Below are 14,397 nucleotides of genomic sequence, written 5' to 3'. Positions count from 1 at the left end.
TAACACATGACTGTGGCTATTCACGTCTCCAGTACTTCAGAGCCTTACTTCATTTCAATAAATATTTACTAAATGCCTTCTGTCTATAAGGCATTGTGTTGGGCAATGGGATACAAATTTTAAAAGTGAAATAATCTCTGCCCTCAACAAGAAGGTGTTCTCCTGGGGTGAATATAATGTGTACGTCAGTAAACATATCAATATAAGATAATCTGAGAAGAGAGGGAGCACTAACAAGTAGTGGCTTCAAGGAAGGCTTCATGGAGAAGGTGTCTGCCACCCTGAGCCTTAAAGAAAGATAAGGATTCTGAAAGGCAGAGGTGAGGAGGAAGGGCATTCTAGCCTTGGAGGAGCTTTGTGAAAATTTACAGAGGCAGGAGATTTAATGCCACCTTCAGGGAAAGCTAATAGTCCATGGTGGCCGGAACATAGAACGCAGAAAGAGAATATAAAATGAAACAAGGCTGGGAGCCAGTTTGATGACTGTTATTCTACAGATAATATGGAGCCACTGAGGTTTTTAAGAAGACTGACTTGGTCCTATTAGTACCTTAGGAAGTTTACGTTGGCAGCCATATGGAAATGGACTGGGAGATACTAGAAGCAAGAATGTCAGTTTAGGTGAGCAATAAAGAGAAACTGAGCCAGGGTCACAGTAAGGCAGCAGATGTGGAAGTAAGATCAGTAAGACCTGGTCACTTCCCCATAAGTACCCTGATTGCAGCCTTGGTCAAGCAGGAACCGACTGTGTGTCAGCAGTGCAGTGAAGGGGCTTTGTACGTTGGGTAGGAATTGGACTAGGTGCTCTCAAGGTCGTTTCTAACTCTCTGTGATTCTGTGCAATGGAATTTGAATAATGAAGTCAAGGAAATTTCAAGCTAGAAGGGCCCTTAGAAATTATTGTCAGCCTCTTTCTTTTAATCAACAAGCCTTCACTGTGTATCAGGTATGCTATTCTAGACATTAGGGAGGAAACAGTCTCTGCCTTCAAGGAAGTAGAACTCACTGGGGGATACAGTAGTTCACAGAGAAGTAAATATAGGAGACATGGTGACATGCGGAGGCGCAAACAACTGGCTCCTGAAGGAGATAGCACCTGAGCTCAGCTCTGAGGGAGCCAGGGTTCCAGAAGGGCGGCTAGGTGGGTAGAGTGCCAGACCCGGACTCAGGAAGACTCCGCTTTGTGAGTTCAAATCTGGTCTCAGACTCTTCATAGCTGTGTGACCCTGTTTGCCTCAGTTTCCTCATCTGAAAAATGAGCTGGAGAAGGAACTGGCAAATCACTCCAGTATCTCTGCTGAGAAAACCTCAAATGGGGTCACAAAGAGTTGGAAACAATTCAGCCACAACAGAAAATGTTCCAAGAAGTGGAGGTGAATAAGGAGAACGTTCTGGGCATGTAGGCCAGACTGGGCAAACGCAAGGAGGCAGGAAGTCTGGACTGGAATCAGATCATAACAGTCTTTAAAAGCCAAACAGAAGAGCTTGTTCTTTATTCTAAAGGCAATAGGGAGTTACTGATGTTTCTTGGGCAAAAGAGTCCATAGTGTCCTGTCCCCCCGCCCATACTTTGGAGCTGTCAGTCTTCAGCTTCGTGGAGGATGGCTGTAGGGAGACCAAGGAGGAGGCTCCTCCAATAGTGGTGAGAGGGGGGGAGGGCCTGGTCGGCTCCTTCTTGTTCACAGATGAGACGCCTGAGCCTGAGAAGGTGTGTGACTTACCCAGGGGATGACAGGTAAGAGGAGTGAAAGCTTCTAAAAAGTTTCCCAGCACTCTAAAGGGGGAGGAAGCATTGTTAGGCCACAGCTCCCCAGAGCCTCAGAGAGAGCATCTGGAAAAGGAGCTGGCACCTAGATGCTCCTCTTAGACAGGGCAATGTGAAGGGCAGAGGGCTGGGCCTTGGGCCCCCTCCCCAAGTGAGGCCTCAGCAGGGTCTGGGAGGCTGAGCTCCTGTGTGTCTCTCCCAGTGCCCTGATCCCTGGGGCTTGGTTACTGCCTGGCAAAGGTGCTGGGCAGAGCTGAGGACAGATGGGGCTTGTCTTTGCCCCTTAACACAGACAGGATTGTGCCCTGCGGTGGTTGTTTTACAGTCTTTTCATCCTCCCCTCTATGCCTCCGTGCCCCCAGCCCCTTCTTCTCCCATGCTGAGCTGGCAGAGGGCAGTTTTTCAAACTCTGATCGATGGTTCTTTGTGTGTGTGTGTCTCTCTTCTTCTTCCATGCAGCAATGGTTCAACATGTATAAACCCATCACCTACAATACCCCAGTACTCACAGAAGAGACTGACTACTTTATAAACAAGCTAGACCCCAGCAAGGTGTTCAAGAATAAGACCAAAACTTCGACCCCCCCCAAAAGAGGGGGGACCCCAAACCCTCCAGGCTCTCAGAAAGGATCATCAAGTTCCTCTTCCACCAAGTCTTCCTCTGCCTCTGGAAATGCTGCCAGGAAGTGAGCAGCCCCAGCCAGATGGGCTCTTCCCTCTGCACTGGGAGAGTTCAAAGGCTCTTCCCTTCCCTCTGTCATTGTGGGCCCAAATCTGAGAGCCTGGGTCCCACCCAAAGGCCCAGGACTGTGCAATCCAGCAAGTGGTTGTGTGATGTTGTTCCCACAAACCATCCAAGGGAGCAAGGGACAGTTTTAATCCCTTCTGGACCTTGGAAAGTGTCTGATGAGACCCAGGGCACTGATCAGAGAAGCCCCCCTCCTTCCCATCCTGTGTTCCCTTTACTCCAGCAGTGATTAAAGCCCATCCTGAGTCATGCTGTGAGGAGTTAACGGTTTATCATCTTCCACGGTGACATAGGCCGTAGCCATCCACATTCCACCACCTCTGCTTTTTTCCCTGCATGGAAGTAGACCTGACACAAGAGAATATCCATTCAATAACAGTTGCTCAACTGGATTATTGCTTGGTAAAAGCTTTGACAGCTGCTGAAAAACTCCAGATACTTTCCCCCTAGAATTGCCAGATTCATCAGAAAGTCAGAAAAGCCCCCTGCATTTAATTCCCTGTTTGTTTTTCATTATCAATAGAGCCAAACCAAGAAAGTGTATTCTTCCCTGGTTTGGAGGTGTTTTTACCTCTCATTGTCTCAAAGGGTTTAATTTTTCTGTGGTTTACTGCTAAATATGAAATGTTTACCTCCGGAAAATTGTTTCGGAATAAAAATGAACCTGCCTAGCCATTTTAAACTGCTTCTGTCTAATTGCTTGGGAGAACTTTCTGAGATTTTAACTTCTTTATTGCACTGAGTTAATAATCCCAGTACTTGGAGCAGATTTATTTCAGGATAAGGGATGGCCACGTGAGTGCAGAGAACTCTGGGATGGTGGACCCATCCCCCAGATAGCCAAAAAAAAAAAATGGTATTTATATAGTGTATTAAAGTTTTCAAAACATTTACATATTTTATTTCATTTGATCTCCACAACAATCTTGCAAGAAAGGTACTCTCCCCATTTTACGATGAGGGAAACAGTCTGATGGGACACAGCTAGTAAATGTATAAGGCAGAACTTGAGCACAAATCTTATTGCCCATAAATCCAGCTCTCTATAAGGAATCTCATTTTACAAATAGCCCAGAGAGGGGATCAAATAGCAAGAACCAGGATTTTTTCTTTTTTTTTCTTTTTTTCCTTTAATATTTTATTTCCCCCCAATTACATGTAAAAACAATTTTAACATTCTTTTTTTTTCAAATTTTGAGTTCCAAATCCTCTCTCTCCCTTCTTTCTCTCCCCCACATTGAGAAGGCAAACAATTTGACATAAGTTATACATGTGTAGTCATGCAAAGCACATTTCATGCAAGGCATGCTGTGAAAGAAAATGCAGGAAAAAACCCCAAAAAATAAATAAAGAAAAGTTTCTTCGATTTGTATTCAGACTTTACCAGTTCTTTCTCTGGAAATGGACATCACCTTTCATCATTAAGTCTTCCAGAATTGTCTTGGATCATTATACTGCTGAGAATAGCTAAGTCATTCACAATTCTTCATTGAACAATATTGCTCTTACAGCATACAATGTTCTCCTGGTTCTGTTTACTTCACTTTGCATCAGTTCATAGAAGTCTTTCTAGATTTTTCTGAAATCATCCTGCTTGTCATTTCTCATAGCACAATAGATCCCATCACAATCATATACCACAGCTTGTTTAGCCATTCCCCAAGTGATGGGCATCCCCTCGATTTCCAATTCTTTGCCACCACTAAAAGAGCTGCTATAAATATTTTGTTTTTTATCCCTTTGGGATACAGACCTAGTAGTGGCATTGCTGGGTCAAAGGCTATGCATGGCTTTATAGTCCTTTGGTCATAGTTGTAAATCAAAGAGCCAGGATTTTAATCCCGGTCCTCAAATCCAAATCCGGTGCTTTTCTACTGTGCTGTCCTGCCTCAACCTTGGACATGGTCAGGTGGTATTTTGGGTAACAACTAATTTATGTTCCCAATTGTTTGGCTCAGCCAAATATCCAGAGCAGTTCTTAGATTTCTGGCTCACACTGATCATCAGGAGGATAAGGATGTGTGCGTGGAAGGAAACCATTACTTGAAGGGATTTTTAAAAAAAACCTTAAAGTTTTAAAAAAAAATTGCAACAAACAAGCATTTGTTTTCTCTTCCTCCCACCCCCCCCAATTTAAATGAAAAATACAACTTTTGTAACAAATAAGTAAAGTCAAGCAAAAAAAGTCCCCCCAAAAGTGTGTTACTCACCTTGAGTCCATTACTGTGTCAAGAAGTGGGTAAGCCTGCTTCATCTCAGTCCTTAGGAATTACAGTTGGCCACTGTACCGATGAAATCCTGCTCCAGACACTCAGTAACTGTGTGACCTTGAGCATATCACTTAACCTCTGTTTGCCTTAATCTGCTGGAGAAGGAAATGGCAAATCAGTCCAATGTCTTTGCCAAGAAAACCCCATGGGGGTTGTGAAGAGTCAGACACAACTAAATGACTGAACAACTGCACCAACTAGGGTTCTTAAGACTTTCAAAGGTATTTTCTTGACCATGGATGGGCCGTAGGCTTCCACACTCAGCTGGAATCAGCCTCTCAGGTGAGGAAGGACTCTTACCTCATCAGATAACTCTCCTTATCAGCCATCACCTGCTCCCCTACGGAGAATTTCCTCCATCATCCTGGCAAGTTGTGTGCCAGAGTCCTTAGAGCAGGGGTGGGAAACCTGCATCCTCAAGGCCACATGTGGCCCTCTAGGCCCCCAAGTTCAGCCCTTTGAATCCAACCTTCACAGAACAAATCCCCATAGTAAAAGGATTTGTTCTACAAAACTTGGACTCAGTCAAAAGGCCACATCCAAGGACCTAGAAGGCCACATGTGACTTCGAGATCACAAGTTCCCCACCCCTGCCTTAGAGTTTCTAAAACAAGTAGCACCATCCAGCCACATGACCCACACAGTAACCTTTCCTCCTCGTTGAGGAAGGCTGGTAGAGAGAATATTGCAAAGAATTCCCATTTTACAAGAAAGAGAAATTCAAAGTGATGAGAAAGAAAGGGGGGAAAACAAAAATTCTAATAAAACAGGCTGATTCCTATGTGTCTAGCAAAAAAAAGTTTTTCTTTACAATGATGACGTTCCTCTCACTTCATCTGAAACAGTTCATGCAAGTGTTCCCGGATTTCTTTGAACCCATCATTACTTTCATCATTACTTAAGGCACAACAGTATTCCTTTACGTTTACATATTTTCATTTAAAACCCCACCTAAAGTTAAAAAGTGGCTCAAGATTGCCAGTTCGTGGTTAATCTATCCACAGATGTTGAGACTTGATTTGATTTTACTTTTCAATATTAACCCACATTAAAGTTTACAGAGCATTTTCCTCACAACTCTGATTTAGGTTGGGCAAATATTATCCTTATTTTGCAGGTGGGAGAAGCAGCTTGGCATCATGCTCACCAAGTTGATCTTGGAGCCAAGAAGACTCTAATTCAAATCCTGCCTTTGATGCCTCCTGGCTGGATCACCTTGGTCAAGCCACCTAACTTCTGAGTATCCTAGGAATGTTAGAAAACCACAAATTAACATTACATTTTATTGCATTTTTATATATTTTGTTAAACATTTCCCCAATTACATTTTAATCTGGTTCTTCACTTACTGGAATCTCTACCCTAGGTAGAGCTTCCTTTAAGTGCCAACTAAAATCCCACTTTCTACAGGAAGCCTTCCCTCTTAATGCCACTATTTTCCATTTTTTAATCATTTCCTATTTATCCTGTATATAGCTTGCTTGGGACAGCTAAGTGAATAAAGTGTGGATAAAGAGTGCTGGGCCAGAAATCGGAAAGACCCATCTTCCTGAATTCAAATCCGGCCTCAGACACTTTATTAACTTGGGGACCCTGGGCGAGTCATTTAACCCTGTTTGCCTCCGTTTCATCATCTGTAAAATGAGCTGGAGAAGGAAATGACAAACCATTCCAGGATCTTTGCAAGAAAACCCCAAATAGGGTCACAGAGAGTCAGGCATAACTGAACAACAGCAACTTGCTATGTGAGTGTGTGTACATGTGTATATATACATACACACACACACACACACACACACACACACACACATATATATACATATATATATACACATACACACACATATATACATATATATATGTATATATATATATATATATATACACATACACACACATATATATGCGTATGCATTTTGTCTCCCCCATTAGATTGTAAGCTCCTTGAGGGGCTGTCTTTAGTCTTTTTTTTTGTATCCCCAGTGCTTAGCACAGTGCCTGGCATATAGTGGGTGCTTAATAAATGTTGATTGGTGCTTGATAGGCAACTCTCTAAGAATATCAATTGAAGAGAAAGCACCAGCCTACGTTGGTAGAGAATGTTTCCTCGCCAGTTTCCAATACTAATGAAATCACAGGTCTAGTGAGTATGTATACCTTTCAGGTTTATAAAGCACTTGACTCACAATGCTCTGAGTTATGTAGGGGGCAGATAAGTGGTTCAGTGTTTAGAGCATCAGGCCTGGAGCCAGGAAGACCCAAGTTCAAATTTGAACTCAGATACTTACTAGCTGTGTGACCCTGGGCAAGTCACTTAACCTATTTGCCTCAGTTTGTCATTTGCCTCATCTGAAAAATGAACTAAAGAAGAAAATGGCAAACGCCTCCAGTTTCTCTACCATGGTCACATAGAGTTGACCACAACTGAACAACAACATACTATCATTTCTGTTTTATAGATAAGAAAACAGGTTCAGAAAAATGAAGCGTCTTGTGGAGACCAGGTGTTCAAGGTCACTGCTCTTACCAGAAGTGTATTTTTATACAGGGTTCTTAGGCTAGCTTCTAGAGAAATGTGTCCTCTTTATCCACTGGGAGTAAAAGTAGGATGCTCTACACAGAGTACAGAACTAGAACCCAGAGTTCTGTAAAGAACAGCTGTCTAGAGCTAAAGGTGTTGCCCCTTTACTCCCAAGGTGTGGAATTCCATGGGGAAAAACCAAGAACAAGTGAGTCCCGAGACCAAGGAGTAAAGTTCATGTGGCGCCAAACCAAGCATATTAAAATGGTTAAGCGCTTAATGACAATTGTGTGAATTCTCTCTCTTCCTCCCAGCTTCCTTCCTCCATTTTTATTAATAGACCAGTTGGCTGGGCAACTGATTAACAACTTCATCACTTTTACCAAAAGAAGCATTGTCTCAGGCTCTACCCTGCCCCATGGCCCAAGGCCAGGAATCCAGGCATCACTTGATTTCCTTGAGATTTTTGCTCTGTTGGCCAGTGAGTTTAAATATATTCATTTTTTTTTCCTTCTGAAGTTGAGGAGTGGGGGATGGTGGAAGGAAGATAGGGAGGACTATTTACCAAGTCTTTTATAACCTAATTGCTTAAAGCACTATCTTCTACCTCCTCTTCTCCACCCTCAGCCGCTACTCCTACCTTGGATATGAAATCAAGCAACTTGGACTCAAATCCCGATACAGATACTTGCCATGTGATCATGCACAAGTCAGTTGAACCCAAACCTCTGTTTCTTCATCTGTGAAAGGAGAAGAATAATTCTTGAATTACCTAGCTCATAGGTAATAAATGCTTTGTAGGGGCAGCTAGGTGGCACAGTGAGTAGAGATTGGCCCTGGAGTCAGGAGGACCTGAGTTCAAATGTGGCCTCAGACACTTGACACACTTATTTAGCTGTGTGACCTTGGGCAAATAACTTAACCCCAATTGCCTTCCCTTCTCTCCAAAAAAAAAATGCTTTGTAAACATATAAATCTGAGTCATTATTAGTGTCATTCTGCTTATCCTCATTAACCAAGGAGCAATGCCTATAGTCCCATGCTTCCCTAGCCATTCCCTCCTTTTCCCTCCCCGTCCTCCCCACAAACCAGCACCCAAGTGGAAAGTTCTTTGAATCGCTGTGGTCATCCAAAAATCTTCTTTGATTTGGGGAGCCTAGTCTTACTTGTGGCACTCTGGACCTTCCTCATCTTCCTACTTAACATCCCTGCTTCCTTCTCTTTTGGAAACTTTTATGTCTGTCCCATGCTTGTAGAGAAGGGACCTAAGCAGTGAGTCCCCGGACACCCCCTGGTCCATTAACACCTAAAATGGGAAGCCAATCTTTGACTTTCTAGGATTCCCTCTTTGCTTTTTGCCTTGTGCCTTTTTTGTTTGCCAACAGTCATTTATTAAGTTGCTACAATGTGCCAGAAATTCAGAAATTATGCTAAACTGTGGGGATACAAAGAAAGGCAAAAAAAAGGCCCTCCCCACAAAGGAGCTCATGATCTAACGGGGAAGACATGACATGCAAACCACAACAATATATAGAATTAGCAGTCCTCACAGGAGCAAGGCACTAGCATTAAGGGAAACCAGGAAAGGCATCCCATAGAGGTTGAAATTTTAGCTGAGACTTCAAGGAAGCCGGGAAAGCCAGAAGGCAGAAATAAGGAGAGAGAGCATTCTAGATATGTACCAGATGTACCAAGTCAGGAGATGGAGGGTCTTGCACAAGGATCAGAAAAGTATTAGATGGGGGTGGTGGTAGGGCAGTGGGGAGGAGGGCAGGGGTTGAAGCAGGGAAGTACAGAGAGACGTAGCTTGGTTTGGTGCCCAAGTGATGGATAGTGACCATCTATCTAGCCTCCTATCTGCGGAAGAGAGATTTCCTGGGAATTGGCTTTTAGGTAACTTGAGTTCCCAAGTTTGAGAGGTCAGGAACCAGACCCTCAGGTGGGGGGCAGAATAAGGGTGAAGAGAAACAGAGACAGGCGCCGCAGAGACAGACAGAAAATATGAGAATTTTCTGATGGAGAAAGAAGAGGATGTTGGATGTAGTTCCTGTACAGTGTCCTGGTTGGAATGCAGAGCTGTCTTATTCATTTTCAGTGGGATGAAATAAAGGCTGTCCCACAACCGGTATTTGTGCTGTACACTTAGGAGGCGAGGGGATTCTTGCATTTGGAGAAAACTTAAACACAAGCTACAACTATGAATTTTATTTTGGAGACGTCCCTGGAATTTACTACATGTGGAAGAAATGGGCAAGAAAAAGAAAGACCCCTCTTGGGGGTCTGTCCGCCTCCAGGATCATACCCAGTTTCTGTGAGCCTAGAGTTCCTCAGGTGACCTCATTCACACATGACAATGACAATGTGTACTTTTATTCAACTAAACAAACATCTATTGATTGCATACCAAATACAAGACATTGTGCTAGGGGCTGAGTTGATTTCATAATCAGAAGCTACCTCTAGGAAGCCTCCTCTGAATTGCCTGCCCCTTCCTTCATGGGATCATAGATTCAGAGTTGGCTTAGAGTCCATAGGGTCCAACCTATCACTTTACAAACAAGGAAACTGAGACAAACAGGAGTTAAGTGACTTGCCCAAGGTCACACAGCTAGTAAATGTCTGAGGCCAGAATTTGAACCCAGATCTTCTTCACTCCAAGTCCACACACTAGACTAGACCAAGCTGCCTCTGTAATAACCTTTCCCATTTCAGTGCAGTGGAACTTTTAAAAACCTTTCTAGTATACCAGCTTGTGTATTATTTTATTTTTCTGTGAATGTGTCATTTCCCTCAGTTGGTTTGTAAGTGGCAAGTAGGTTACACAGTGGATAGAGTTGGGCCTGGAGTCAGGAAGACCTGAGTTTAAACCTGGCCTCAGACATTTACTGTGCGACTTTAGTTGGGACTTGAAGGAAGCTAGGGAAGCCAGGAGGCGGAGATGAGGAGGGAGAAAATTCAAGACAAGATGAAAAACCAGTAAAAAAATATCTGGAGGTGGAAGATGGAGTGTCTTGTGTGAGAACAAGAAGGCCAGCGGCGTTGGGTCATAAGGTATGGGAGGGCGTTGTAAGGCCCTTTACGGGGGTGGCGGGCTGAGGTGTCAGAGTAGAGAAGGGGGGACATGTATGAGAGGTTATAAAGATGGAACTGTTAGGGTTTGATCATTGATTGGGTATGGAGGTAAGAGGGAGGAGTTGAGGATGACCCCTAGATTGTGAAACATGGGTGACTGGGAGGACAGTCGCGCCCCCAGCAATAACAACAATAGGAAAGTTAGGAAGAGGGGAGGGCTTGGGCAGGAAAGAGAATGAGTTCAGTCTTGGATGCGTCGAGTTTAAGATATTTAAGTTATATCCAGTTTGAGATATCCAATAGGCGCTTGGAGATGTGAGTCTGCAGGTTCGTAGAGAAGTCAGGACTGCATGGGTGGATATGGGAATCACCCACACAGACAGTATAATTGAATCCATGGGAGCTGATGAGATCACCAAGTAAAATAGAAAGAGGGCCCTGGAGAGAGCCCTGGAGGACGCCCGTAGTTTGTGAGCATGACCTGGAGGTTTCCAAAGTGAGTGATAACCGCCCCCCTGGGGAGGGGGGAAGCCCTATAACATGGGCAGTAGTAGCCTTGGGTGCAACTGGGGGGCATTGAATAAAAATAAGGGGTGGTGGAAGCATAAGGGAAGAAGAGAAGAAAATTTTGAAAAACCACTCCTACATATTTCACCTATTGTGTAACAGAGTTAAAGTTGTAGTGATTACATTATTTTCCAAATAAACACACAAACTGCAAGTTATAATCAATCAGGGATCAAGTCCACCAACAAGTCTTTTTTGGGGGGGGGGGGCAGGGCAATTGGGGTAGTGAATTGCCCAAGGTCACACAGCTAGCATATGTGTCAAGTGCCTGAGGTCGGATTTGAACTCAGGTCAGCCTGACTCCAGGGCCGGTGCTCTACTTGCTACGCCACCTAGTTGCCCTACCAACAATACTTAACAAGCAAGTGTTGGCAGGTGAGCATGCCGCATGTTGTCAGGACACGCAAAATGCATTGGCAGGAATATGTGCATGTAATGACTTGTTTACAATGTGACACTATATGGTTACATGATGCAATATTGTGTCACCAAAATTTCAATGCAGGAAAAAAAACTCCACGAATTTACAATAAATTATTAAATTTAAGATGTGTCATTTAAAAATAATTACATTTTTTGAAATGATGCAGTTTTTTAAAAAACCATTAAAGGGTTAAAGAAAGCAAATTTCCAGGGTGGGGGCACCAACTAATTTTTTGTGAAAAGGAGGTGGGGCAGGTCAAATAAGTTTGGGAACCTCTGACCTAGATGAAGATCCAGCAAAGGGCATCGAGAGGCAACTGTTATACAGATAGGAGGAGTACCTGAATCATTTCACAAAAACCTAGAGAGGTGAGAATATCAAGGTGAAGAGGGTGACTGCCTATCAAAGGCTGCAGGAAGATTAAAAAGTATCAGGACTGAGAAAAGGCCATTAGGTTTTGTGGTTAAGAGGTCATCGTAGAGGCAGCTTGGTGGCACAATAGATAAAGCAATGGCCGTGGAATCAGGATTTGAACTCACGTTCACCAGACACCAGCTGCATGACCCTGGGCAAGTCACTTAATCTTGATTGCTTCAAAAAAAAAAAAAGAGGGAGATCATTGTTGACTGGAGAGAGCAGTTTCAGCCGAATAAAGAAGCCAGAAGTCAGATTGGAGAGAGGTGAGAGGAGAGGAGAGGAAGAAGAGGCACCTATTGTAGGTGACTTTCTCTAAGTATTGTAGATGGAATTTAGCCACAAAAGAGAGGAGAGCTCTGGAATGATAACTAGCAGTGAAAGATGAGTCAAGGGAGAATTTTATGAGGATGGAAGAAACACGGACACATTTGTTGGAAGTAGAGAAGCAAGACATGAGAGAGTGAAGATAATAGTGAGAATGGGTATGATAAATGTCTGAGACAAGATTCTAACCCAGGTCCTCCGTGCACTCTAGTCCATTCTAGTGCTGTACCCATCCCACCACATTGCCCCAAGTTCATGCCTTAAAGTAGAAAGGGATGAAGAGTTGATATGATCCCTATTCTATTCCGAGGGAACTGGGGAAATGAGGTTCAGTCTAGGAAGAGGCTCCTGGAATTTGGAAACAAGGTCTGGCTGTTTTCTGTTCCAGAGCAGCCCTTCAGCAGAGCAACAATACCAGAAGATAAGGTCCTGTGAAACTTCTGGGCCTGGCTCCCAAGAATCAGCCAGCCTCCCTGAGCCCTCCAGGAAGACCTGGGTTAGCATCGCTTGTAGAAGATGCTTTTCCAGCTGCCTGGTCAATCTGTTGCTGGGTTGGATCAAACAGATCATTTGGTACGACAGGCTCCTCTCCAGGCTTAGTTACTAGCAGATTCCACCGTGGGCTCCCATCACTAGACCTCTGGGGGTAGTTTTTATGACCTTTTGGAGACTTTCTGTCACTATGAAGTTAGCTGATAAAACATTCCCAGAATACCTGCATATTGTCTGAAGTGGGGCAAGGCCTTCCATCATGCACTGTCATGGGGTCCCAGATGCAGGCTCCCCAAGCCTCCACATGTGCAGGTCCCAGGAAGAATTGATAGCACGTTTTCTAAGGACTGGTTTGCTATGACCAATCGCTCATTTTAAGCATATGCAGAAATGCCTCTACTATGGTTCAGAATAGGGAGAGTGTCATTGTGGAGATACAAAGTGTTCTGGGGATTCTGAAGGGGTGGGGATCACGTTTGGTCAAGGCTTAGGCATGAGATTTGTAGGGGAAAAAAGGCCTTGAATGGCAGAGAGGACTTTTAATAGGGAAATCTAGAACAGGTCCAGAGCATCCCAGGGTGAGGGAACATTCAGAAGTGAGAAAGTGTAGGGTGTGTTGATAGGTGTGCAAAGGGAAGGAAGTAAGCATTTATTATATAAGCGCCTATGTGCCAGGTACTGTGCTAAGCATTTTTTACAAATATTAAATCACCTGATCCTCACAATAACTCTAGGAGATAGGTTATCCCCACTTTACAGTTGAGGAAACTGAGGCAAAGAGGTTAAGTGATTTGAATTTTCTCCCTTCTTATCTCCTCCTCCTGGCTTCCCTAGTTTCCTTCAAGTCCCAACTAAAATCCTTCCCAATCCCCCTTAATACTAGTGCTTTCCCTCTGTGCCTGTATTTGTCTTGTTTGTACATAATTGCATGTTGTCTCCCCCATTAAAATGTGAGCTTCTTGAGGACAGGGAGTGTCTTTTGCCTTACTTTATATCCCCAGTACTTAGCACAGTGCCTGGCACATAGCAGGTGCTTGATGCTGACTGACCCTAAGCCAGTCACTTAACCTCTCAGGGTCTCAGTTTTCTCATCTATAAAATGGGGTAGTTGGATCCTCTAACCTCTGAACCTATAACTGCCAGCTCAAAATATATGGTCTTATGAAAGTTCTGGGGGAATACAAGCCTAAAGTCTCAGTTCTGCTCCAAATGGTTGGTGAATCATGGGGAAGGCAGATTCTATACACAGATGTCATATCGAGAAATTGGGAGAGGAAGTCCCCCTGTGCCATGTACAAAATGTCATTTGGATATTAACAACCTGGGTTCAACTACTTTGCTCTTTGATCACCTTGGCCAGGTCACTTAAACTCTCTGGGCCTGAGCTTTGTCTCTAAAATGAGAGGGTTGAACTAGACTCTTTCAAGAACTAGAACCATGAGCCATGAGCTAGAACCATGAACTAGAACCATTCAAGCTCTAAATCTGTGATCCTAGAATCTCCAGGATCTCCCTTTGGCCTCCCACAGCATCCCAGATTCCACCATTGGAGAGTTAATGGAGGCATTCATACAGAGCCTGGCTGACCTTTTGCAGGGATTTGGTAGGGGTTGGGAAGTTGGCTCAAATGATTCCTCTGATCCCTTAAAAAGAAAAAATCTAAGACTATGATTCAGTCCTGGCTTTGCCTTCTTAAGTCTCCTCCTCTAAGCTGCAAATTTCCCTGGAAGGAATACCACCCTTCAGTCCGCAATAGCTCAAGATGAATGAATATTATTAGACACTTTCTCCAGGTCA

At 43.8% G+C, this 14,397-nt stretch overlaps 1 protein-coding gene across 3 annotated transcripts in view; it reads left to right on the top strand.

The window, feature by feature from the left end:
- LOC118833817 (tubulin polyglutamylase complex subunit 2-like) overlaps positions 1-3,195 on the top strand; it is a 30,535-nt gene extending 27,340 nt beyond the window's left edge. For all 3 annotated transcript variants that reach the window (XM_036741221.1, XM_036741222.1, XM_036741223.1), the window contains exon 7: positions 2,225-3,195. In XM_036741221.1, coding sequence (XP_036597116.1) covers positions 2,225-2,455 — 231 coding nt within the window. In that variant the 3' untranslated portion in view covers positions 2,456-3,195. The remainder of the gene's footprint in view (positions 1-2,224) is intronic.
- Positions 3,196-14,397: the final 11,202 nt, after the last annotated feature.

The sequence above is a fragment of the Trichosurus vulpecula genome, chromosome 1 (assembly GCF_011100635.1).
Source record: "Trichosurus vulpecula isolate mTriVul1 chromosome 1, mTriVul1.pri, whole genome shotgun sequence".
NCBI classification, from domain to species: domain Eukaryota; kingdom Metazoa; phylum Chordata; class Mammalia; order Diprotodontia; family Phalangeridae; genus Trichosurus; species Trichosurus vulpecula.
The sequence above is the reverse complement of the archived record's forward strand: the minus strand, read 5'-3'. Positions and strand labels throughout refer to the sequence as shown.